The sequence below is a fragment of the Mobula hypostoma genome, chromosome 12 (genome assembly GCF_963921235.1).
Source record: "Mobula hypostoma chromosome 12, sMobHyp1.1, whole genome shotgun sequence".
NCBI classification, from domain to species: domain Eukaryota; kingdom Metazoa; phylum Chordata; class Chondrichthyes; order Myliobatiformes; family Myliobatidae; genus Mobula; species Mobula hypostoma.
The window spans coordinates 84,712,498-84,739,260 of record NC_086108.1 but is presented as its reverse complement, the minus strand read 5'-3'; the positions used below and the strand labels follow the sequence as shown (position 1 = coordinate 84,739,260).

The following is a 26,763-nucleotide window of genomic DNA, read 5'->3' as shown; positions in this document are numbered from 1 at the left end:
GTTGATAGATTCTTGATTAGTAAGGGCATCGAAGGTTACAGGAAGAAGGCAGGAGAATGAGGTTGAGAGGGATAATAAATTAGCCATGATCGAACAGCAAAGCAGATTTGATGGGCCAAACGCTCTTATGTCTTACGGTTTAAATAGATTTGAATTAAATCAAAAACATATGTAAATCATTCAACATTTTTCCTTCTGCCTTTCGGCCATTCTTCTCTACTTAAATGAATGGAGTCACTATACATGTGCTAGGTTTAACCTGAAACAGGTTCAGTGGGCAAATTGAATTGACTTTATGACTTACATCTTTCATATACATGAAGAGTAAAAATCTTTATGTTAGGTCTCCATCTAAATGTGCAATTATAGTCACCGGATAGTCAATATAACGTAGAAATACAGTTGTGTCAGCATGAATTAAGCAGCCTGGTGGAAGAAGCTGTCCTGGAGCCTGTTTGCCCTGGCTTTTATGCTGTGGTACCATTTCCCAGACAGTAGCTGCTGGAAAAGTTTGTTGTTGGGATGACTCGGGTCTCCAATAATCCTTTGTGCCCTTTTTACACACCTGTTTTTATAAATGTCCTGAATACAGGTTTCCCTCGCCATCCGAAGGTAGAGCGTTCCTATGAAACGGTTCGTAAGCCGGAATGTCGTAAAGCGAAGAAGCAATTACCATTTATTTATATGGGAAAAATTTGTGAGCGTTTGCAGACCCAAAAATAACCTACCAAATCATGCCAAATAACACATAAAACCTAAAATAACAGTAACATGTAGTAAAAGCAGGAATGATATAAATATACAGCCTATACAAAGTAGAAATACTTCTCTACAATCATTGCCTGCCCGGTTCTCCATAGTGAAAATCTCACGCAAGCGCTCTCGGCAAAAACACTCTCTCCAGTAACCTTTAAACTATGAAGCTGCCAAATTATACCAAATAACACCTAAAAATACACAGCCTATATAAAGTAGAAATAACGTATGTACGGTGTAGTATCACTTACGGGAATCGGGAAGACATCGGGCACACTGATGATGGTGTGTTAGGCTGAGTCGTCGGAGGTTGGGGTGGTGCAGTAGTCCCCACGCTCTAGGCTGCCAACCGATACCGATCCGCGAAGCATGCAGGGATGCAGCGGTGGCCGAGACGCACCCAACACATCTTTAAGAAAAAAGCCGAAATAAACAAGCTAATTAATTAGGTGCCGCCCCACACGTAAATGTCGGCCCAGATCAGAGACGACGCAGTTCGAAAAGCGGGGGACACCTGTACCGGGAAGTTCACATCTACAGATGTGCTGGGCTGTCCGCTCCACTCTCTGCAGAGTCCTGCGATTGAAGGAAGTACAGTTCCCATAGCATTCAGGATGCTCTCAATTGTGCAACTATAGAAAGTCCTTAAAATTTGGGGGGCCATACCAAACTTCTTCAACCATCTGAGGTGAATGAGGCACTGTTGTGCCTTTTTCACCACACTCCTGGTATGTACAGGCCACATGAGATCCTCGGTGATGTTTATGCCAAGGAATTTAAAGCTGTTCACCCTCTCAACTCCAGATCCATTGATGTCAATAGGGGTTACCCTGTCTCCATTCCTCCTGTATTCCACAACCAGCTCCTTTGTTTTTGCAATGTAGAGGGAGAGGTTGTTTTCTTGACACCACTGTGCCATGGTGATGACTTCCTATCTGTAGGCAGCCTCATTATAATTTTGAGATTAGGTCAATCAGTGTAGTGATGTCAGCAAATTAGCAGATTGGATCTGTGGGTGGCGACACAGTCATGGTATACAGACAGCAAAGGAGGGGGCTTAGTACACAGCCCTGAGGGGCACCTGTGTTGAGGGTCAGAGGAGCAGAGGTGAGGGAGCCCACTCTTACCACCTGCCGGCAATCTGACAGGAAGTCCAGGATCCAGCTACACAAGGCAGGGTGAAGGCCGAGGTCTCTGAGCTTCTTGTTGAGCCTGGAGGGAATTATGGTGTTGAACGCTGAACTGTAGTCCAAGAACAGCATTCTCACAAAGGCATCCTTCTTCTCCAAATGTGTAAGAATGGTGTGTAGAGCTGTGGCCATTGCGTCGTCTGTCGATCGGTTGTGTCGGTAGGTGAATTGTACGGGGTCCAGTGAGGGCGGTAGCATGCTGCAGATGTAGTCCTTGACCAGCCTCTCAAAGCATTTGCTTATTATTGAGGTGAGTGTGACAGGACACTAGTCGTTCAAACAGGTTCCTGTGGTCTTTTTAGGTACAGGAAGAATGATGGATGTTTAGAAGCAGGAGGGCACTTTACATTGGGAGAGGGAGAGATTAACAATGTCTGTAAGCACACCTGCCAGTTGTGCCGTGCAGATCCTGAGTACCCACCCTGGGATGCCATCTGGCCCCGCAGCCTTGCGACTGCCCATCTGCTGGAAACACCTGCGTACTTCGGCCTCAGAGATGACCAAACTGCCGGTCGCATCATCAGTTGCTCCTGAGGAGCTCAGTATTGGCAACATTGAATTGAGCATAAAAAAGATTTAGCTCATCTGAGAGAGAGGCATTGATGTTGGAGACTCCACTGCGTTTTGCTTTGAAGTCTGCGATGGTGTGCAGACCTTGCCATAAGTTGTGTGTGTTGTTGGTGGAAAGTTGAGTCAGAATCTTGTCTCTGTGTTGTTTTTTTGCTGCCTTGATAACCTTGCACAGATCGGGACTGCGTTTTTTGAGCTCTTGCTGATTACCGGCAGGGTAAGCTCTCTCTCACATGGTGAGTGCTGCTCGCACAGAACTGTTGATCCAGGGTTTCTGGTTTGGAAAGACCCTGACCAATTTCTTGGGGACAACATCTTCGATGCACTTCCGGATGAAACTCGTGACTCTTTCTGTGAACTCAAAGACACCTTCATCATAGAGGACATTCCAGTCAACGTCATCAAAGCAGTCCTGCAGCATGGAGGTCAATTGGTCAGACCATCATTGCACTTTTTTAACTATGGCCACCTCGTGTTTCAGCTTCTGCCAGTCCTTTAGCAACAGCAAAATGGAGGAGTGATCTGATTTTCCAAATCTGGGGGGCGCAGAGGAGCACTTTGTAAGGGTTGAGGAAGGGAGAGTAGTAGTGGACAAGAACGCTTTCTCCCCATGTGCTCACTTGGATGTCTTGGCAAAACTTCGGAGAGACTTTAGTCAGCGATGATCTATTAAAATCATTGGCAACGATGAAGACAGCCTCCAAGTATGCAGTTTCCGGGTGCTGATGGTCTCATACAGCTCCTTGAGAGCGAGGTCAGTATCAGCCTGTGGAGGAATGTACACAGCTGTGAACTCCCTAGGCAGCCAGAAAGGTCTACACAGTTGCACCAAGTACTCTAGATTCAGGGAACAAAACAATTTGAGGGCATGCACATTCTGGGGGTCGCACCAGGCATTATTGACTATGAAGCATACCCCTTCTCCTTTACTCTTCCCAGAGAGGTTTTTACACCTGTCTGCCTAGAACAGGGAGAACCCAGAGGGCTCGATGGCATGATCTGGTATCTCCTCTGTCAGCGAGGTCGCCATGAAGCACAGAACATTGCATTCCATTGTTTCCCGCTGACAGGAGATTCTGGCTCTCAGTTCACACAGTTTATTGTCCAGGGACTGAATGTTAGCCAGGTGTATGCTAGGGAGCAACGGCCGATTAGCGCGCTGTCTCAACCTCACCAGGACGCCGGCCTTTCTCCCTCGCCTCTGACGCCACTTCTGAGGTAACAGCTGTGTAGTAGGTGAGTCTCCCATTGATCGTGCAAACGGGATATCAATGTCAGAAGGTAAATGCCATCCGCCGGCGACCAGGAGAGTCAGTCTATCATATCTGATGTGACTATCGGCTACTTGAACAAGAAATATGAAGGAAATTACAGAAATTATAAGTATACTGTAAAGTTGGAATGGAGCTCATAACGTGGCCGCCGTATGTGGCGCCATCTTGGTAGGATCCCACCTACCAAGTTGTCCGACACTTTCTAATTAACTGCAGCACTTTATGCATCACTGTTGGACTCCATAGAGTCCAACGTTTGGTTGCAATCAGGAATTTCACATTAAGCTGTTACACTTAAGTTCAGGGCTTCCCCATTTGTCCAGATGTCCCAAATTTCCTCATAGTTACAAAAGCCATGTAACAGCAGTCTAGCCCAAAACTGCCACCATTTCTGTGGAAAATCATTTGTTTCTCAAAGATAATTGTATTATAAGATCAGGTAAGAATCTCCAATATTGAATTGACTTTATTTCTTGCATCCTTCACATACATGAGGAGTAAAAATCTTTACATTATGTCTCCATCTTCTCCATCTAAATGAGCAATGTGCAATTTATAGTAATTTGTTATGAATAGTATGTAAGTCAGGACAGTCAGTATAGCATAGAAATACAACTGTATCAGTGTGACTTAATCAGTCTGGTGCAGTCTATATGCAGCCAATTTTTCAAAAGTACCCTTCACAAATAACAATTTGCCTGATAGAATTTATAGCAATTTATTTCACTTTAATTTGAGTTATACCCCCCGAATGGAGAATCTGTAAATTTATTCAAAAGTAGTTGGTTGCTTGAAAAGGGAGTATTGAAGGATATTATGAACAAACGAAACCTTAGCAAGCCTGCCTTAGATCCCATGTGAATTAACCTTGTAAACAATCCACCATGTGCAATCTTGTTAAATATTTTACTGAAGTCCAACACACACAAAATACTGAAGCAATTCAGAAAGTCAGACAGCATCTGTGGAGGGGAATAAATAGGTGTAGATTGGGGAACTTGAAAAGGAAGAATCAGAATTGGGAGGAAAATTGATTTTATGACTTTTAATAGTTATATCATTTTTATAGAATCATAGCAATAGGAGAACACAAGAAAGCCAACTGATTCCTGCTTGCTTCCCACTGCTTGTATCCCTGTAACACCGTTCCCCTCCAACCACAAAATATTTTTTGTATATTTTTCCTTTTCAATTTTTTTGGATGAAAGAATATATAGATAAAAGCTGTAGAAACCATATACAAGAATAATATATGGTTATACAGCCATATATAAGACATAAGTGCAAATCAATGGCAAGATGACTCAATAAAGTACTACATAAGGGTTATGAAGAAAAATTAGAGCAGATGGAATTAGGGTTAATTGATGATTAGGATTAGCAAATAGGCAAAACAGAAAAACAGGTAGTTTTCAGCTTGGGAGGCTATAATGCATGGGATTTCAGCTGTTCACAATATATTTCCATTTGGATGAAGGGACCATATGAAATATATCCATGTATACTTAGTATACCAAATGAGGTGTCTGTGTTGGTTGTCAGAAAATACATGTTTTAGATGGGCTAGATAGGCTTCAAAGAATGAGTGACAACGTGGTGGGTGGAAATGTAACGAAGTCATCCACTTTGGATGGAGTGAGGTTGAAGATGATGGTATTCAGAGTGATGTCAGTGTCACTGATAAAATTAATGTGCAAGTACAACCTTTATTTCAAGCATATTTGAGTACAAGAGTAGAGATATTTTACTGGAATTTTGTAGGGTCACAGTGAGGCAGCATTTGGAGGAATGGGTTCAGACCTGGCATCTCCCCAGAAGGAAGGAAATTCCTTTTGCACCAAACTAAATGGTGCTTTATCCTGTTTGAAGAGCTTAAGCAGACTGGTTATATTATCTCTAGAAAAATTCTTAAAGGGCTTGACAGAGGTCAGGACTGAGTTGAGAAGAAATTTCTTCAAACAGAGGACAGGACATCTTCAGAATTCTGTATCCGGAAGGGCAGTGGAGACTTCTTTGCTGAATATGTTATAGACAAGGGTCTATATTTTTATGTTTATTGAGGGATCAAGGGATGTAGGGTTAGTGCAGGAAGGTGATGATTAAGTGATCAACACTGATACTATTGAAAGATGGAGCGGGCAAGTCAGGCTAAATGGCCCAGTTCATCTTGTATTCCTCATGTTCTCTTGCATGTTAAAGGGCCTCAGTCACTGTAACCATATTGAGAAAATGTGCAATTACTCATAGCATATACTGAAAAGTGTGTATCTAATCTGTCACGTTTCCACAGAAATTAACATTTTTGCTCAAACTAATTTCTTTATTGTGCTAAAATACTTACGTTAAGCAAAACACCTCCTTAAAAAAAGTACTTAAAGTCAACATTAACATTGACTTTGAGGGACATTTGTCTTCTATGATACTCACTGGTTTTTAGATTTATTGTGTGCTTCAAAACTGTAGAACATGATCATCTTCTGGTTTTTTTGAGAAGCTTGGATAGAGTATTGGAGGGGAGTCATCAAATAGATCTTTACCTAACAGACCTGGGCTACATCATTGTTGAATCTTAGTTAATATTATGGTCAGAAAGCTGTCCATTATTGCTAGGAATAATGAGAATTTGTTTTCCTATCTCTTTGGAAGTGAGTGTGACCATGATATTTTAACTTCACTGTATTTTATTAAGGTAGATTTAGTAATATCCCATGTAATTTATTGAATTCTGTTTGGCTTCCATAAATATTTAATTCTTCTAATAAATTTTTATTGGTTTTCACAGTGTAATAAATGGAGATATTGTACTGAACATCATTCTGTATCTTTCCACAGGACCAGTACCAGTTATGTTACCGAGCCGCACTGGAGTACCTTGGAAGCTTTGATCACTATGCAACGTAACTTCTAGCACCCAATCAGAACATGTGACTTTCAGGACCCAGAAATGATTTTTTGAGCCATATCATATTAAATCATTGTTCAGTTATTCTGTACAGTGAATTGTCAAAGATGTAATGATATCAGCAACTCTGAAACTCTCTCATGATTCTTGGACTGATCAAAAACTAAGGTGACTTGCGTTAATTCCAAATGAATGGGATAATTTTCAAATTTCAAATCCATTCTATTTTGCATGAGATTCCCTTTTTTGATTATAATTTTAGCGCAAGTACAATGGATCAATTTACTTTTGGGTTTTAACTGGGGTGCCATTTTATAAACCTTTTTATTAAAATTGGTCATTTTTTCTGGCAAAATTGAATCCCTTATGTTGTAAATGCCTTTTTATTTTGTAATCAGTTAAGTTTTTATATTCTTTCTGCTGATTTAAAAGTACCTTATGTTTGCAACAGAGCTGCCCATTTTAGTGCAGCTCTGTATTTAATCCTGGTGACTGGAATCTTAACCACTGTTCTGATTATAGCTTCTGATCTCCTACTAGGGATAGACAAATCAACCAGAAGTTTAATCTCTTATATGAAAGTGTCTTCTCTTCAGATATCATACAATACAAAACTATTAATATTGAATAAAGCAGGAGCCTGGTGCTGTTAGTTGAATTTAATAAAAAAAAAACAAGGATACATTTTGGTTTTGTACAGTTTCTTAAAATGACCAATTTGATCCTTTCCTTGTTTTAAAAAACAAATAAAAAAGTTAGAAAAATACTCAATACCTAACATTCTGTTCAATCTGTTGGAGATGAATTTAAACTGGATCTCAACCAACTTGATGTAAACACTGCAACGCACCTTGGTACAAACCTCCGATCACCTACCCAGAGAAGAGCTGGGGACAACAACCCTATTCCTCACCAAGCAGATCAGTTGGTCTCTGTTCCATAGTGATTATTCTGTGGGAGTCAAGACTGCTGACAAATAGCTTGAACTTTCCAGTGAGCTATTATGGAAGATCAATGTTCTGTGATGGTATAATCTTTTGTAATCTACGGAGCTGATGCAGTAGGGAGACTGCGTGTGGAATAGGGAAAGGTGGTAGATGAATGCCAAATATAATCAGTCAGAATGATATAGACAGTAACCTGATTTGAAGGGATTAAATTGTTTGGAACAAGCTCATTTTTACCTTGTGTATGCATAGTGCTGTAGGGGTTACTCTGTTGTATACACAGTCTGTTTTCTATTTGTTAATAAATGATATCATCATTGGAAGAGTCTTGATGTTAATAAAGTTCAGTAATCGGGTTTTATACAATGTGGCTTCATTGGGGATTTTTTACGTATTTTTTCATTCTTGGAAATTAAATCATCTTTAATCCAATATTTTGGTTTAATGCAGATTTAAATACATAATTATCAGGAACAGTTAAAGTGGAACGAAAGACCACTGCTACTGAAGACATAGTTAAATCATTCATGAAGAAAAATTTGTTGGGGAGGCAAGTTGATTTCCATGTGGGTTATTATATTAACACAATTTGTACAGATTATTGACTTGCTCGGAAGTAAATATTGTCACACCCCATCATGTGGATCTAAAATCTATGTCATTCAAGTCAGGGGCAAAGTTCTCAAGGGAAATGGTGTGTCTGGAGATGCATGAACACCCCAACTTACCCCCTCCCAATTTATTTCAGTTATCACCTCACAACATATTGTCTTAATACACCCAGTTTTGCATTTTACTTTCTGCTTCTCTTTGGAAATCACAGGAGGGACATTTAGCTTAGATTGCAAGCAATGAACTGCTGCAAGAGTATTAACTATTCTTTGCCTCACTACCCAAAGAACATTCACATCAAAGTCAATGGAAGCAATTGTTGGTCACTAAAAGTATCACCATTGCAATCACAATCATTTAACACTGGTGACCAAAAAAGAAGTCCTCCCTGTGATACAGATCTAAGTTCTGACAGCATTACTTACACCCTCGCCTTGTTCTCTTTTTTTTACATTTGCTTGCTCAAAACAATGAGTAGCATTTTGACACAATGACCCTGATAAATCTTGACAGTTCCATATTTAACTGCAAGCCCATACTCATGAATGCAGCACTCCCAAAAGTACTGGCCAAGATCCACTACCAATTTCACCAGCACTTATACAGTGGAATTTGATTTTGGATCCTGTGATAGCTGGGAAAAGATCCAACAGCACAGTTACTTTCATAGAAATTATACTGTTCCAGTAAAGAAAGGTAAGTCTTTTATTACTTGTGTACAGGTATAATGTTTTAATTGTTTTCAGGGTGATACTGCTTTTTCATCATTTTAGTATTTTTAAAAATCTTTCAATACATTTTTATTAGTCTTTAAAAGTTTCTGACTGCTGGATATTCAGAAGCATTGATTATTCAAATTGTTGAAAATTGAAAGAAGGTCTGGAAGACCAGTGGGGACACTAGTTACCTCAACCATAAGCTGTTTCAGCTGCTTCCACCTGGCGAACACTACTGCGGTATTAAAGCCAGGACCAACAGGCTACGGGACAGCTTCTTTCTACAACCCATTAGACTTTTAAATTCCCATGTCCATACATTACAACAGAGTCATAACACAAAGATTTTTACTCCCTCACATTGTAGGATGGATGTAAGACTTAAATAAATTCTAATTCTAAAGTGGGGAACTTTATAGTCTATCAAACCTTTTCAAAAAATATTTATGACCATGCTTGGTCTGGTCCATCAAGTTATCCAATTACATTGTTGGAAATTTACTGCTGTCCAAAGTCCCTTTGCTTTACTTCAGGACTGCCTCAACCAGGGATATTAGCTTTCCAGATCTGAGGCAAGTACATTCAAGATGGTGGGAAATGCAAGTGGTGTGTACAGGCAACAGGTCATGCTCAAGAAAATGTAGGCCATTTCTCCTAACAACTAAGACCATTCTATTTTGCCCATCATTATTCAAAGAGTGACTGGTGGAGAACTGAATGTTAATCTCCCCTCTCGTCCTTGGCCATAAATTGGACAGTAAATCATAACTCCTAAATGATGCAACCTTACACAGCAAAGACTGAGAATGAAACCTCAACCCTTCTGGACTTCATTCAGCAGAACAGTGAACAGTACTGCAAAACATTAGGCCATTAAAATAGATTTGACTGTTGAATTAAAAAACAGTGATTAATTTGCTTAAATGTGATTATCAAGGTAGTATAGCTTTAGTTAAATTTATCATTTCTATATTTTTAATGTAAAACTTATCAACTGGTTCCAGCAAAGTACTGCTTCGTAATCTGTTGATGTTTTACCAGATGGTGTGAAACCAATCTGTTGGTGACTCGCAACTCCGAAAGTCCTACTATAGTTTGTTCCACCGTTAAGGACTCAGTGCTTTTCATGTCTCTGCTCCTTGTTGAACTTAGACAGAAACTTCAACCTTTCAGCAAAGATCGAATATGTAAAGGTTCACAATTGTTATATATTTTGCTTATAATCAACCTGTCCACGTTCTATTGTCAGTGTTATATCCTATGACTCAAGGCAATGTTATCTGCCCTATTGAACGTATGTCCACAGATCACAGTTGATCATGATAGAACACAATTTTATCAATAAATGAGATCTGATTATTCTGCTTTCCAGTAGAACTGGGTATTGTCTGATATTATTCCAGTCCTTGTTTGGTACTTTATACTACACACTAGGATAAAGTTGCAACAACACTTTTTAGCGGTGTTTTTAACAACGGGTGTGGAAAGGATCACAGGACGTAGTCGAGAGAATTAAGTTGTTTCCACGACAGTTCTGTGTGTTCTGAAGTTCTTGGTGAGGCCAATGCAGTATAGGATGTGCCTGTGTAGTGTCTGAGAGGAGCTATTCAAGCATACTTCATGAGACCCACAACATCAATGTGACTGCTGCCTTTGGGGCCAGTGTGCTTGGAGGTAACAGCATGGTTTATTCCTGTCATGGAACAGGTGGTGCAGGCATCCATTGCATTCTCATGGAGACATAACTGACTGCACATGCTGTAATCCGGAACAACAAACTATATGCTGAAGGAACTCAAGGATTGAACTATTGACCTACTGAGTACCTCCAGCAAACTGTTCATTACAACACACATTTAAAAAAATGCTGGTGAACGCAGCAGGCCAGGCAGCATCTGTCGGAAGAGTTGTCGATGTCCTCGTGTTTGTGTTTTTAAATTGTTCATGATTTGCTTTCTCTTACTCAGAGAACGACATAATCTAATCGGTAGCTGTACCTGCACCTGGGTCAAGACATTGATGCCAATCAGAACTTGCACTTGTCTCTGACAAAAATGTGTTGCAAATATTCGCCAGGAAGGTAACTACTGGAATTAATCTTTCTTACTTTCCCTCCCCCCCCCCCAGCTGTTTGCCAATCAGAGAGGGAAAGGAAGGAAGAAAGCATTCTTTACCACGAGGAACTTAAGTTTGTATTCTTCTGGCTACTAGTTCAAAATACTGTATTTCCAGGTGGTTGTTGAAGCTCTCCTCAACTTCATCCACACCCTCCAGTGATGTGTTGTATATACTGGTGGCCACAGAACATTGATCGTGGGATGTTCACTTACCCCACAGGGGAACTCTCTGAAACTCATTCTTGATGTCAGAACCCATTTGACAAAGGTGGGGTTCATCCTGCAGTTTTCTCAAGAAAGCCTCCTCCTGTGAGCTGGTTAGCTGCCTCCCACTCAGACTGGTGATGGTGAGGTCAGTGTCAGAGCTTGGAGACTGAAAAGAGAAAACGTGATTTAGAAAAGTAAAGCTACAGTTGCAAGAAAAAGTTTGTGAACCCTTTGCAATTACCCACTTTTCTGCATTAATTACTCATAAAATATGGTCTGGAAGAAAATGGATTAAGTACAGAAATTATTAAAATTCATTGTGAAGGACCTAAGAATTCAAATTGCCCAGGGATTCAAAGTACTCAGTGAAAAGATGAGGAGCCATTCCTCATGAGAGGCCAGAGTGGGATGGAGTGGAGAATGAAAGTGTCAAGTGACTGGAAGCTTAGATCACCTTTGCTGATTGAATGAAGGTGCTGAGGCAGATCATAACTCAGTTTGCATTTCTTTAGTGTCGAGTTGACCATATCATGATTACTAAGTGCAGTACACTAAAATGGAAAAAGTGCAAGTAAATCTCTGTTTTACTGGAAGGACTGTTTGAGTCTCTGGCTGGTGCAAAGGGAAGAGGTAAAAGGGAAGGTGGTGCATTCTTCATGCTTGTAATATGAATGATTGGTGGAGATTCAAGTATAGACTATACAGTTACAAAGGGAATAATCATTTCTGAATACTAGCAGCAAAAGGGAGGGAAAGGTTTGCCTGGTGATGGAATCAAATTGGAGGTGGTGCAAGTTATTGAAGATGATGCATCAACTCAATATGGAGGCTGATGGGGTGAAAATTAGGCCTGTCCTTGTTCCTGATTAACAAAGAACTTCCAAAATTTTTTTTTAAATGTGGTTAAGAAAAGGAAAACACCTAAAGGTACTGGTGTGGAAAGTCTCAACATCAGAGTAATTGTGATGGTGGTAAAGACATTGAGAGACTGGAATGGTACTACGTCGACTCAGGCCTAGGGGGCCAGCGTCGGGCACGATGACGGACTCTCCACTTCTCCCTCTCCCTCATCAGTGTATTCAGTTCATCTGCATTAGCCGCGCCACTGTCTTCTAGGAACGTGTTGACCATAGTCTTGGGAGGGCGCCCAGGGTTCATCCTCCCATGCTTGGGCTTCCATATGATGACTAGGCTGGCAGGTAGCTCGGGGTGGCGTAGACAGTGCCCCGCTAGTTGCAGTCTTCTCACCTCGATTTTAGTGGTGAGCATCGGTGGGTTGTCATAGAGCTCGACGTTCATCATGTGCTGTTGCCAACTCACATCAAGAGCATTCGTGTATAGCAACCATCTAGAGACTTTCGCATCGTCTTGGTGAGTGTCCATGTCTTGCATCCGTACTTGAGAATGGACTCTATGACTGCTATGAAAATCCTCTTTTTAAGCCCTCTGGTCAGGTTTGACTTCCAGATTTTCATCATGTCATTCATAGCTGGAATGATCCTTACTGGAAATAGAGTGGGAGAGGTGTTGTCAAGTTAGTTCTGGGGTGTCAATAGGTTTATAATGCATGTTTGTAATTAACCTACGGGTTAACATGCATTGATTGTGGACTATGTCAAAGTGTTGGCTAGGTGGAAATTGGCAGCAGAATGAAATGTGTTATTTGCATATGAATAGTGAAGCAGCACCAGTACAGACATGAAACTGAGGGGGTCCCAGTGGAACTGGAGCAGGAGCCAGTATTCACTGACAAGTACTGCTGACACCCATGCAAGGTCCCTACTACGCTGTTGACCTGGAGTAAGCAAGTGAAGTGAAGTCAATGCAAGGACAAGTTCAGCCACAGACGAGAAATTTCCAATGAAGGACTAAAGTTTGATTATCAATCTGCTAAGAAAATGAGCAAACTTTGGGAATACACTCTCTTCCCATTGCTTAATACAGGCAAGTGAAATTACATACGAATTTATAGCAAGGTCAGATTAATTTCCAGTGTGATGCCCCCAAAAAATTGATAACATTAAGAGGTGTTTGCCTGTAGACTCCCGTTTTACTTGATTGCTGTATCTGTAGATCAATATGAGCATCAACCACCAAGGAAGAAAATGAAAGTTGTAATTTGAATGCACTCTCATGAAGCAACAAAGCACTTCCTGTTGCAGTACTTGAGTACAGAAAGTCTATGGTTAGACATTCTTCAGAAACCGTTACAGACCATGAACCATTTTTGAATGGGCCTGAAAATACATGGCCATATGATTATAATTCACTAAATAAATTTCAAACCTAAACTGCAGCCCAATTATTTTCACACAGACCCCACCCCAGATCCTGTATTTACAATGCCCTTCGTAGGTTCTAAACAATTCTTCAGAAGTGGCATTTTCACCCATTAAGTTTCACCATAATTACTATGTTGATGCACAACTTTGACAGACAGCTTTAACAGCCAAAAACAAGGGGAAGCACAAACATCAGCCTGTGGTATTTGGAACTATTATTAACAGCAATGTTCATATCCATGCTTCAGTAACATTGATGTTTGAGATTACTGATCAAAAAGATGGGAAAACTTTCAAGAGTGGGAAAATGGCATACTTGTACAGTAGATCCAGCATGGCCGTCTAGGACCCACAATTCCACTTCCCTGTGAAAGGTTGCCCATTAGCTTTCCACAAGACTAAAGAAATTTTACCAGTTTTTTTGCCCAATGAATACTGCATCGTTTTGTTGGTACACAGCACCACTGAAGTAGCATGATGTTCCAGAACAATTGCAAATGAAATTTGATACAGATAGGCCCTCTGTTGGTTGGGATCAACCATGGATGTTGTATTCTAGCTTTCTATGTTCAGTCGATACGAAAGCCTGGGCAGTGTGATATAGAGAGCAAGCTGTTACTTGAAAAGGCTTCCCCTCTCCAAGCAGCCTCACAGGAGCTGCCGGCAATCAGCATTGAACTGAATGTGGGACTGCCTGAGGAACTGCAGCTCTGGATATTTCCCTGGGATTTAATCTTGAAGCCTCCCCATGAGTGGGTATAACCGCAAGGCAGCGGAGGTTTGAGATCAGACTTCTCTTTCTCTTAGATGACCTGCCAACCACTGTTGACATTTCCCCATCTGGTTTTAAAGTGCCTGTGCTTGCCACAGAAACATTTCTGCCAGGCTTGATAGCAAAGTCACACATGAAGGCCAGCAGCTGGACATGGTTGTCAAGGCTATTTGAGATGTACACCATTGGGAGCATTTAATAGCTGGTGGGAGCTTTCCCCATCAACACCACTCCACCCTCTCCCCAAGCTATGATAATCTTAAGGAACCAAGAGACATGAGGACATACTAGAGGAGATATTTAAAAGTTAAAAGATGATAAAGTAGATAAGGTTTAGGGAAGGATTTTTTAAGCTCAGGGCCTTGTCAGCTGAAAACAATGAAAAGTGAAGGAATGATTAATGTTAGGGAGACCAAAATAGAAAGCAGATATTCCAGAGGCTCTAGAATTGGAAGAGAAAATAGTATGGGACAGAGCAAAACCATGAACAGGTATGACAAACAAAGTAAGACTGTAATTTTAAGGAGTCAATGTACAGTACCTAGTACACTATGGGGTGATGGAGAATGATGATTATTGCAGGCTAGACATAGACCATATTTTAGGATAACATTTTTCTGGAATGTTGTAAGTCAGTATTTCAAGAATTGTTGAGACTAGAGATAATAATGCAAAAATGAAGTGGCACAGCTAGCAGAATGACTTCCTCACAATCCTAGGACCTGTATTGAATACCAGTCTCTAGTGTTGTCTGTGTGGAGTCCGCGCGTTCTCCCTACAACCAAATGTTTCCCATATCCCAAATGAGTTGGTATGTTAATTGGTCTTTCTCAATTAGCCCATATGAATGATAGAACCTAGAAGGAGATGGTGATTATGGGAATGTAGATATATTGTAATTGGGCAACACACACAAAATGCTGGTGGAACGCAGCAGGCCAGGCAGCATCTATAGGAAGAGGTACAGTCAACGTTTCAGGCCGAGACGTCGACTGTACCTCTTCCTATAGATACTGCCTGGCCTGCTGCGTTCTACCAGCATTTTGTGTGTGTTGTTTGAATTTCCAGCTTCTGCAGATTTCCTCCTGTTTGCGATATTATAATTGGGATAAGTGTAAATGCATGCTCCTTTATTCATGCAGACTGTAGGCCGAAGGGCGTACTTAAAGACTTTGTGCTGTATGGCTCCCTGAGAGGTTCATTAGCAAATGATCTTAGGCAGCAACAGCTCAGAGGTATATATAAAAAAAATTAGAAGCCTGAATGAAATTGTACGAATGTGGTCAGGAATTTACCTCATTGTGCAACTCTGTTTCAATCAATTGTATTTTACTAACCAGGTGACCCTATGTGCCTCTGTTACCTTCTGCTTCAATCTTTTCTGATCTTCTCTGTTTGACCTTTTCCTTCTTCCAGCTTTCTCTTGAGAAGATACAAAACAGAGAAACGTGGAAAGATGCAGCAAGTGAAATTTAACCCAAGGTAATAGAAACTTTTTGCTAAGGAATTTGCAAAGATAAACTAAGTGCTACAATTTAAATTTAAATTGTAAGCATAAGCAGACCTGGAGTGTAAGTACACAAATCTTTAAGGTGAGCACCTGTTAATAACTTAAAAACTTGGCATTCAAATGCATAGTACTGTAGTTGGATGAGGTGCGTTTACACCTCGTAGAGTACCTGAATAAAAATCACCACAGATAACTAACTCTTGTGAAAAGCTGACAAAGGGATAAAGAACATGGCTTCAAAGAAACCATTGTTGCTTTTGACTTGCATGGCACCCTGTAACTCCCCAACCTGTGCTTCACACCATCCCATTCCACTACTACTATAGATTTGGCTCTAGTTACTGTGTTGAGATTTCAGTGGTTCAGACTTAGTTTTTGTTTAAGTTTTGGGGATGGGTGGGTTGTTTAAGGTTTAGGGACAACGATGTCGAGAGTTCGAAGTCAGAATAATGTTTAGGAACAGGGATTAGAGGTCAGGCCTCCTTTTCGTGATAGTTGATGGACACCCAGGCCTGCACTACAGCTGTCCCAGGGAGGTGGATGTCCGTGTGAGGAGGAGCGGAAAAACTTTGGAATCCTGCCGTCAGCTCATCTATGGGTTGGTGCTGAGAATCGAGGCCCAAATAAGGCACACAAAATGCCAGAGCAACACAGCAGGTCAGGCAGTATCTATAGTGGGAGTTGGAAGACTCTCCACATGTGTAGGTGGGAGAGGTAAGGGGCTTGTTTAGTCCTGTTATTCTGTCGAGCACTGTGGGCATGCTCCCTGGCCTGCTGAGTTCCTCCAGCATTTTCTGTGTGTTGCTCGGATTTACAGCGTCTTCAGATTTTTCCTTGTATGCTATTTTGGAGCTGGAATGTGTGGCAGTATCCGCAGGCTGCTCCCCGCACATCCCGAGGTGTGTTGGTTATTCACACAAACGACGCATTTCACTGCACGTTTCAATGTACATGTGATTTGATTCTGAATGTTGAAACGCAGTCTCAACGAGCTTGGGTTTCATCACTCTGCCCACCAATCCTAATCAACATACCAAGCCAGATGGAATCAGCCAAAAGGCATTGTTCTATGACTAACATCATCCAATTTTTTGTCCATTGACAGATGATTTCTGCTGACCAGCCATCATCCATTGAATTTCTCTTCTAATATGAACCGGACTTCAATCCTCCCAGCTGATTTAGAAAAAAACCTGATCTAAGACCTCCACCATCCTCAATGGGCTTCTGAACCATTGTCATTTGTGTGAGACACTAATAAAGACATGTTGTCATGTTGTTAATTTATAAAAACTGTTAATTCAATATGTCTGAGATTTTAATGGTGTTGGATTATCAGTTAAGCGCTTTGACTTGCTTGTAATTCACTTTATATTACATAGTAAAACTCCAGTGAATCCAGCAAGTTTAAAAGACACACAGAAAACAAACAGGAAGATGTCAGGGGATGGTTACCAACAAAAGCAACGAGTTTAAAAGGGGCATTGGAACTGGGCCCAGGAGAGTGGAAACTGCAAACTGTTTGGTCAGCTAGATGCACAACTATGGGGTCTTCCAAAAACGTCAGATAGTGGTGCATCAGGATTTAAAAAAATCACTGCTGTTAAAAGCATACTGGTGCTAAAGGTGCAATGCAAGCACTGTACAAAGATGTGTGCAATTTTGGTCACCTATCTATGGGAACGAAGTAAATAAAGTTGAAAAATTTACAAGGATGCTGCCAAGTCTGGAGGACCTGAGTTAAGTGAAAAGATTGAATAGGTTACAACTTTATTTCTTGGATTTGATAGAGGAATACAAAATTATGAGGGGTATAGTTACAGTAAATGCAAGCAGGCTTTCCCGAGGTCAACGATAAAGGGTGAAAGTTTAAGGGGAACGTGAGGGGTCGTGTAAGTGTGGAAGTAGTGCATGCCAGCTCGATTTCAACATTTAAAAGACGATTGGTACTTGGATGATAGGAGTATAGAGGGTTAAGGTCCCGATGCCGGTAGTCAGTTTCAATGGTTCGAAAGACCTATTTCTGTGCAGTAGTTTTCTGGCTTTATGCTATTGAGGATGACGGGCATACAAATGGACAACAAAAAGGCAAATACATTTAGCCCGATGATCTTTGCCTCGACTGTCAGATGTACAAGCTTCCCTTCCTCGCAGTTAACTGCGCCCTGCCCGCTCTTCTCCCGGGAGGTCACGAGGCGGTGGATGTGCAGACTTGCACGCGACCAATGGAAGCCGCACTCTGCATGCCGATTGGACGGACGCGAAATCGCGACTCTCCTGGTTGGCCCAGACATGCAGCTGCAGATTGGCCGACTGCGCACTGCCCCTATGTCTATTGGTCGGTTGATGAAAGCAAAGTGATGTTAGTTACTCGTTCATTTTTTTTGAGATTGGACAGTCTGGTGGCTTTAGGGTATCATGGAGCTCGTGAAGCATCTGATTTCCCAGTTTCAAACGGGCATTGTCTGACTATATCGATAACTGGCTCCGAATGGCTGGAAGCCGAGGTGTGTTGATTGGTTAGATCTTGGCAGACGTAGGGGAAAAGAAGCACACTGTTGGTCAGTTTCTATTGGGAGTCGCTGTGCTCATTGGCTAACGAAGCTGATTGGTGAACTTTGTAATCTATGGTGTTGATCGGAACGTTTGTGTTGATTGGTTGATTGTGTAGTCTTGTTTAGGGAAAGGGATAGTCGAAATTTTAAAGGGGGTTTAGCAAAAAAAGACAGGAGAAAACCGTGGTGGTCCGGAACACTCTGTATCCCAGACGTAAGTTTGTTTGGCTCATACATCAAAGAACTTTCTGCTTTTACTTTAAACCTCGATGATGTCCATTTTACCCAAAAATAATAATTTCCGGTAGTCGTAACTTGAGGCATCGCAACTTGCTTAGCAATGGCGTGACTGACAGGAGCATTAACCAATCGCCCTGCTCCGCTAGCAGTGTGTTTTGGTCAGGGTGTCGCTGGGCCCCAACCAGGGCCGACGCTACGGAAGGAAGGGGTGGGAGGACAGCGGTGTGGAGGTTTGTTTGACGCGAAGTACCATCGGGGGACGGCAGAAAAAAAAAGCCGTGGGCCGCTCGCTGCTGCTCGGTAGAGCGGGGCCCGCGGGAGAGGCCTGGGACTCGGCCGTGCTCGGGATCAGGACCCCGTGCTGGAGCCGTCGCCGCGGCGCGGCGGGAGGTGACAGCTTCTAACAATAGGAGGAGGGCCGCGTACGGGCCTGGTCTTCGCCCCTCCCCCCTCCGCGGGCCCGTCCGCTCCGCTTACCCCACCCCCCGTGCCGCGGCCACAAAGCGGGTTAAAGAGCAGCGCCCCAGGTGGCGCAGGTCCGGTTGCCGGAGTCGCGGTACGTTCGCCCACCTCGGGGCTGAGGGGAGTGGGCGTGTGATGCCGGGCCGAAAGTGAAAATGAAAGGCGTGATCGGGAGGACGCCTGCAGCAGACAAAAGGACAGGCCGAGCCCCCCTATCTCCCTCATTGTCACCCGCTGCTGAAGGGCGGCGGACGGGTGAGGTGAGGTCGATCACCCGCCGGGCGATGAGTGCGGGGTCCGCTCTCGCCCTTTGTTGACACTGAATGTATCCGGTCACGGATTCGGAACTTGTCTCCAGCGCTCCAAGGCCGCCGATGTTGCTGCAGAGAGCTTATATTATTATTATTGCGCCTGTCTTTGCACAGGTCAATTCAAGTTTTGACAGTATCGCCCGACCGTACTATTGGCGGCGTAATAAATGCACTTGTGTCCCAGTCCCTGAAGTCTATTCATTCACTATTATTGTTAATTTAACTTCTTGAATTGTGTGTTGACTCTTATTAATGGCTGCCACCTGGAGTGAGCTGTAATTCAACCACCAGTATTTAATTAATTTTGCAGTGCTGCTGCAAATATTGAACATCATACTTACGTTTGGCTATCGTTTACATTTAGATACCGGAATTAAGATAAGTTGTGTATTTTGGAGGTGCAGCATCTTAAGTGCTATTGTCCTCTCTGGAAACGCTAAGTGGCAGTGGTGGAATGGTAGCAGTAGTTTGAACTTGCTTTAGCATCAGCTGTTATTGGTCGTTGAAAATATTATGTAAATTGCTTGCAAAGTATCAATTTCCCGAACTTTTATTTGTAGATCATTGAAGTTGGCAAACATGGCATCAGAATCAGGAATGCCCAATCCCAATTCTCGGATAATGACTTTTTATCCCACAATGGAAGAATTCCAAAACTTCAGCCGTTACATAGCGTATATAGAAACGCAAGGTGCTCATCGCGCTGGACTTGCAAAGGTAATCTGAGAAATATGCATAATTATGGTTGTTTTACTTTTTCAAGGAATAATATTCTACATTTCCAAGTTTGGGATAGATTATATTGGAGTAGTGCTTGTGACACTATATACAGATTGTTTCTTGCATAAGGCAGTCAGCTGATCTGAAATTGCTTTGCATACAATTTGCTTTTTGCAGGCAACATTCTCCAATTTGCTGATAAGTAATTTTTAAGAATAGATCAACTCTTCTGGAGCTTCCAGCCGGGTACAGCTATCAGTTGTAACCATCTGCCATCTTCATCAAGGATGATACCAAAGCATGTCTAGTTTGGTGGTATATAAACCCCCCCACCACCCCCATATCCCACCAGTAGATATCACTGGACTGGACATGCCTAGGCAACATCCCTGATGAAGATGGTAGACTTTGTCATAAAAATGTCGGTTAAAATCGATGCTTGTACCCGGCTGGAAGCCCGAGAAAAGTTTATTTTTCATATATTTTATTGTTGCCAAACAATTGATACTAGAGCATACAATCATCACAGCGATATTTGATTCTGTGCTTCGTGCTCCCTGGAGTACAAATCAATAGTAAATATAGTAAAAATTTAAATTATAAATCATAAATGGAAAATAGAAAAGGGGAAGTAATGTAGTGCAAAAAAAAACGAGAGGCAGGTCCGGATATTTGGAGGGTATGGCCCAGATCCGGGTCAGGATCCGTTCAGTAGTCTTATCACAGTTGGAAAGAAGGTGCTCCCAAATCTGGCCGTATGAGTCTTCAAGCTCCTGAGCCTTCTCCCAGAGGGAAGAGGGATGAACAGTGTGTTGGCTGGGTGGGTCGTGTCCTTGATTATCCTGGCAGCTCTGCTCCGACAGCATGCGGTGTAAAGTGAGTCCAAGGATGGAAGATTGGTTTGTGTGATGTGCTGGGCTGTGTTCACGATCTACTGCAGCTTCTTTTGGTCTTGGACAGGACAACTTCCATACCAGGTTGTGATGCACCCTAGAAGAATGCTTTCTACGGTGCATCTATAAAAATTAGTGAGGGTTTTAGGGGACAGGCCAAATTTGTTTAGTTTTCTCAGGAAGTAAAGGCGCTGGTGGGCCTTCATGGCAGTGGACTCTGCTTGGTTGGACCAAGTCAGGTCATTTGTGATATTGACCCCGAGGAACTTAAAGCTTTTGACCTGTTCCACTTGCGCACCACCGATGTAAATGGGGTCATGTGGTCCGCTACTCCTTCTGAAGTCAACAACCAATTCCTTTGTCTTGCTGATGTTGAGGGATAGGTTATTGTCTTCGCACCATGCCACCAGGTTCTTAATTTCCTCTCTGTACTCAAACTCATCATTACCCGAGATACAGCCTACAATTGTGGTGTCGTCAGCAAACTTACATATTAAGTTTGATGGAAACTTGGCTGCACAATCATGGGTGTACAGTGAGTACAGCAGGGGGCTGAGTACACAGCCTTGTGGGGCACCGGTGCTCAGAGTGATTGTAGAGGAGAGCTTGTCCCCTATTTTTACAGCCTGGGTCCTGTCTGTGAGGAAGTTGAAGATCCAGCTGCAGATCTGAGTGCTAAGGCCCAGGTTCCGGAGCTTAAGAATCAGTTTATTTGGAATGATGGTATTAAAGGCAGAGCTGTAGTCAATGAAAAGGAGCCTGACATTTGCCGAGAAAGTACAAGATCCTTTTTCAATTTAAAATAACAAATCTGCAAATATAATGTTGTACAGAACCAGGTCTAAATGAAAATGTTGGTGCCTTAAAACTATTTTGTTTTCAAAGCATCATTTTTTTTTCCACATTTCAACAACTTTTTACTTCGGGGATGCCTAGGCACGCCTCGAGTAGCAACAGAACTCTCATTGGATACGGTTAAATATTCCAGTTTCTGTCTGATACAGCTAAAAAGCACAACTGCTTCCAAGGTCAGTATAGTCAACAAAGATGTCTTAATGCATTTAATGAACTATCACTGCTTAAAACCAACGGAAACGACACCAGTTGTGGTCGGAAGAGCTCACGGAGGACACCTTGGAGGAAGGGTGGGTGTAGATCAGGATTACAAGTGCATTTAAGGAAACGGAGTTTTAATCTCCCTATACCAACTATCTTGCTGGTGAATGTGCAGTCTCTGGTGAATAAAATCAATGATCTCAGAGCCAGGGTGCTGAATCAGAGGGACGTTAAGACTAGGTGTGTCCTTTGTTTCACGGAATTCTGGTTAACCCCTTCCATACTGGTTGCAGCGATCCAGATGGACGGGTTTACTATACACCATCAGGATAGATCTCTGGAGTCTCTCAAAAGCAGAGGTGTAGGAGTGTGCCTCATGGTCAACTCCTTTTGGTGCACAAATATATCACTGCTGTCCCAATTCTGCTCACCAGAACTGGAACATCCAGCAGTAAAGTGTCATCCTTGCAATACCAGAGGAAACAAGACACTAAACCATTGCTACACCACCGTCAAGAATGCCTACTGTGCCCTCACTTTGGAAAGTCTGATCACATGGCTGTACTCCTCTCCCTGAGTATAGGCAGAGACTGAAGACTGCAGCACCAGCAGTGAGGATCCAGAAGGTATGGACAAGGGGAGAACAAGAGTGTCTACAGGACTGCTTTGAATCGGTGGACTGGACTGTATTCAGGGATTCATCTTCGAGCCTGAATAAGTATGCTGCAGTTGTTACCGACTTCATTAAAACCTGTGTGGATGTGTGAGTGCCCACAAAGACTTATTGTACTTTCCAAATCAAATGCAGTGGATGAACCATGAGGTGCGTCTTCTGGTGAAGGCCAGATCTGTGCCATTCAAGTCTGGCAACCCAGGCCTGTACCAGAAAAGCAGGTATGATTTGCGGAGGCAACATCGGTACATGGCAACTCTGGCAGGGTCTGCAAGACATTACTTCCTACAAAGTGAAACGTAATAGCATGAATGATAGTGATGTTTCACTACCAGATGAACTCAACACCTTCTATGTAGGCTTTGAAAGGGAAAACACAACTACAGCTATGAAGATCCCTGCTGCACCTGATGACCCTGTGATCTCCGTCTCAGAGGCTGATGATAGGCTGTCTTTATAGAGAGTGAACCCTCACAAGGCTGAAAGTCCCGAGGGAGTACCTGGTAAGGCTCTGAAAACCTGTGCCAACCAACTAGCAAGAGTAGTCAAGGACATTTTCAGCTTCTCACTGCTACAGGTGGAAGTTCCCACTTGCTTCAAAACGGCAACAATTATACCAGTGCCCAAGAAGAATAATGTGGGCTGCCTTAATGACTATCACCCAGTAGCACTCACATCAAAGTGATGAAATGCTTTGAGAGGTTGGTTATGACTAGACTGAGCTCCTGCCTCAGCAAGGACCTGGACCCATTGCAATTTGCCTATCGCCACATAGATTAACAGCAGACCCAATTTCAGTGGTTCTCCACACAGCTTTAGATTACCTGGACAACACAAACACCTATGTCAGGATGCTGTTCATCGACTATAGCTCAGCATTTAATACCATCATTCCCGCAATCCTGATTAAGAAGTTGCAGAACCTGGGCCTCTGTACCTCCCTCTGCAATTGGATCCTCACTGACTACCAACACTGGCGCACCTCAGGGGTGTGTGCTTAGCCCACTGCTCTATTCTCTATATATACATTACTGTGTGGCTAGGCATAGCTCAAATACCATCTATAAATTTGCTGACGATACAACCATTGTTGGTAGAATCTCAGGTAGTGACGAGAGGGCGTACAGGAGTGAGATATGCCAACTATTGGAGTGGAGCCACAGCAACAACCTGGCACTCAACGTCAGTAAGACAAAAGAGCTGATTGTGGACTTCGGGAAGGGAAAGACGGAAGGAGCACATACCAATCCTCATAGAGGGATCAGAAGTGGAGAAAGTGAGCAGCTTCAAGTTCCTGGGTGTCAAGATCTCTGAGGATCTAACCTGGTCCCAACATTTCAATGTAGTTATAAAGAAGGCAAGACAGCGGCTATACTTCATTAGGAGTTTAAAGAGATTTGGCATGTCAACAAATACACTCAAAAACTTCTCTTGTACCATGGAGAGCATTCTGACATGCTGCGTCAGTGTCTGGTATGGGGGGGGCGGGTGCTACTGCACAGGACCAAAAAAACTGCAGAAGGTTATAAATCTGGTCAGCTCTATCTTGGGAACTAGCCCACAAAGCACCCTGGACATCTTTAGGGAGCAGTGTCTCAGGAAGGCAGTGTCCATTATTAAGAACCTCCAGCACCCTTTTCTCACTGTTACCATCAGGTAGGAGGTACAAAAGCCTTAAGGCACACACTCAGCAATTCAAGAACAGCTTCTTCCCTTCTGCCATCCAATTCCTAAATGGTCATTAAATCTTTAGATACTACCTCATTTTTTTTTAGTGTTTTTGCACATTTTGTAATCTATTCAATATATGTAATTGGTTTACTTGTTTATTATTATTTAGTTATTCTCTGCTAGGTTATGTATTGCATTGATCTACTGCTGCTACGTTAATAAATTTCACGTCACATGCCAGTGATAATAAATCTGATTCTTTCTATTAGAGAATACTGATTTAAAAATTTTACTTTGTCAGCAATCAAAATATCCATTTCATTGTAGAAATATGCTAGAGTTCTCTTTTGAGGTTACTCTTGTATCACGTGGTTCAATGAATAGAGTAATATTTCAGGGGAAATACAGGCTGCAGTAGTTCATGTGGAATTTTGTTTGGGTGCTTCACTAAAATTGCACAGATCTACCTTGGCTTTGGGGATTTCAGTGAGATTACTGTATATTCTGGGTTAATTCAGCAAGTAAAATTGAGTTTGGACAGAAGTTTCAAAGTGCAACTTGGGAATAAAAACACAATTTCCCATTGAAAGGGGAATATTCACTAATAATAAGCAAGGTTCCTCACCATCCTCACCCCCCATCTTCACCACATTCTATAGAGGTTGTATTGAGAGCATCCTGAGCAGCTGCATCACTGCCTGGTTCGGAAATTGCACCATCTCAGATCGCAAGTCCCTGCATCAGATAGTGAGGTCAGCTGAGAAGATCATCGGGGTCTCTCTTCCCGCCATTAGAGACATTTACACCACACGCTGCATCCGTAAAGCAAACAGAATTATGAAGGAAGGACCCCACGCACCCCTCATACAAACTCTTGTCCCTCCCGCCATCTGGCAAAAGGCACCAAAGTATTCGGGCTCTCACGACCAGACTATGTAACAGTTTCTTCCCCCAAGCCATCAGACTCCTCAATACCCAGAGCCTGGACTGACACCAACCTACTGCCCTCTACTGTGCATAATGTCTTGTTTATTATTTATTGTAATGCCTGCACTGTTTTGTGCACTTTATGCAGTCCTGGGTAGGTCTGTAGTCTAGTGTAGTTTTGTGTTGTTTTATGTAGTTTGGTGTAGCTTTTGTATTGTTTCATGTAGCACCATGGTCCTGAAAAACATTGTCTCGTTTTTACTGTGTACTGTACTAGCAGTTATGGTCGAAATGACAATAAAAAGTGACTTAACTTCAAATGCCCAAATTTTTCCATGCTTAGAAATGCTGGTAGATTGAAGTATTGTCAAAAGCACACCTGAATCTTCGCTGTCCTTTAGAACACTTTCAATGCTTATAGTGTTTTTTTCTTTTCCTCTTTCAAGCCTGCTCCACACACACAAGATGTAATAGTATTTGAGACATGACAGGAGATCTGAGATTATCGGAGTTGGAGATCTGTGATAGTGAAGAGGTGTTGGATCAAAGGATACTGATAAGTTTAATTAAGCTATATAAGATTAATTACTAGGCAGGTTAAGTGGACAGCTGACCTCTCTTTAGTTAGAGATTTCGATAATGGTAGAGGCAGGCTGGTGCGTAGATGCAAGGTAACTAAACAGAAGTTGAGAAAATAAAGTCTCTAGGTGCTGGGGATCCAGCACACACTGTCTGAATGGGTAGAGGCAGAAGTTCTCTTTGCACTTCTTGATTTGGATAAGCACTTGATCTATAATCTGCAGGGTTATTAATGGAAAACTCACAAGAAGGATTAATGCAAACTGTATTTGTGGCTTGCATGGACGCAGTACAGACTTCCTGTTCTATATTTTTCTATGATTAACAAAAGAGGCAAAACAAAACTGCTAATCTTGAAATTTGTCAAGCTTTTGATCTGGTAAGCCATCCAGTGAGCAACACAAAATCAAGAGTATTGCAGGTGAACAATCTTGACCATAACATCAACTATCCATTTCTCTCCATGGATGCTACCTGACCCACTGAGTTCTCCAGCATTTTGTTTGTTGCTTAAGATTTCAACATCTGCAGTCTCTTAGGTAAACCGTACAGTGAAAGGGGTGCTATAATGCAATAACTGTTTATGAGCAAAACTGTATGGGATTTTGGCTAATCTGCCTAAAACTTCTCATTCACTGATGTTCTTGATAGCTAAAAATGTGGTCAAAATAATAACACAGCTAGTTTTTTTAACAGTCACATCATTTTGTTGTGAGCTTTAGGTCATTAATGTGAGTTTTGAGTACCTTAAGTTTTCTCTTTCCCTTCAGCAGATACTGATAACTGTTGATTGATGACAGATGAGAGATTAATTAGATCAA

At 42.1% G+C, this 26,763-nt stretch overlaps 2 protein-coding genes and 2 long non-coding RNA genes across 9 annotated transcripts in view; 3 read left to right on the top strand and 1 right to left on the bottom strand.

Annotated features, from left to right (window-relative positions):
- The window catches only part of ptprfa (protein tyrosine phosphatase receptor type Fa), a 364,603-nt gene extending 356,641 nt beyond the window's left edge, over nt 1-7,962 (top strand). For all 3 annotated transcript variants that reach the window (XM_063064557.1, XM_063064555.1, XM_063064556.1), the window contains one exon: nt 6,623-7,962. In XM_063064557.1, coding sequence (XP_062920627.1) covers nt 6,623-6,691 — 69 coding nt within the window. In that variant the 3' untranslated portion in view covers nt 6,692-7,962. The remainder of the gene's footprint in view (nt 1-6,622) is intronic.
- On the bottom strand, nt 404-18,026 carry LOC134354974 (uncharacterized). Its single transcript, XR_010019941.1, has 4 exons — nt 17,952-18,026; nt 15,709-15,767; nt 11,298-11,457; nt 404-1,165 (listed from the first exon to the last, which is right to left on the bottom strand). It is a non-coding gene; the product is annotated as an uncharacterized LOC134354974 (long non-coding RNA).
- On the top strand, nt 10,933-17,058 carry LOC134354975 (uncharacterized). The gene is made up of 3 exons (XR_010019942.1): nt 10,933-11,047; nt 15,762-15,827; nt 16,961-17,058. It is a non-coding gene; the product is annotated as an uncharacterized LOC134354975 (long non-coding RNA).
- Nucleotides 18,027-18,522: 496 nt separating the features above from the next.
- LOC134354972 (lysine-specific demethylase 4A-like) overlaps nt 18,523-26,763 on the top strand; it is a 98,361-nt gene continuing 90,120 nt past the window's right edge. Inside the window, exons 1-2 of one of the 4 annotated variants that reach the window (XM_063064551.1) lie at nt 18,523-18,624; nt 19,984-20,140. In XM_063064551.1, the coding sequence (XP_062920621.1) occupies nt 20,003-20,140 (138 nt within the window). In that variant the 5' untranslated portion in view covers nt 18,523-18,624; nt 19,984-20,002. The other 3 variants (XM_063064553.1, XM_063064552.1, XM_063064550.1) reach the window with 3 other exon arrangements.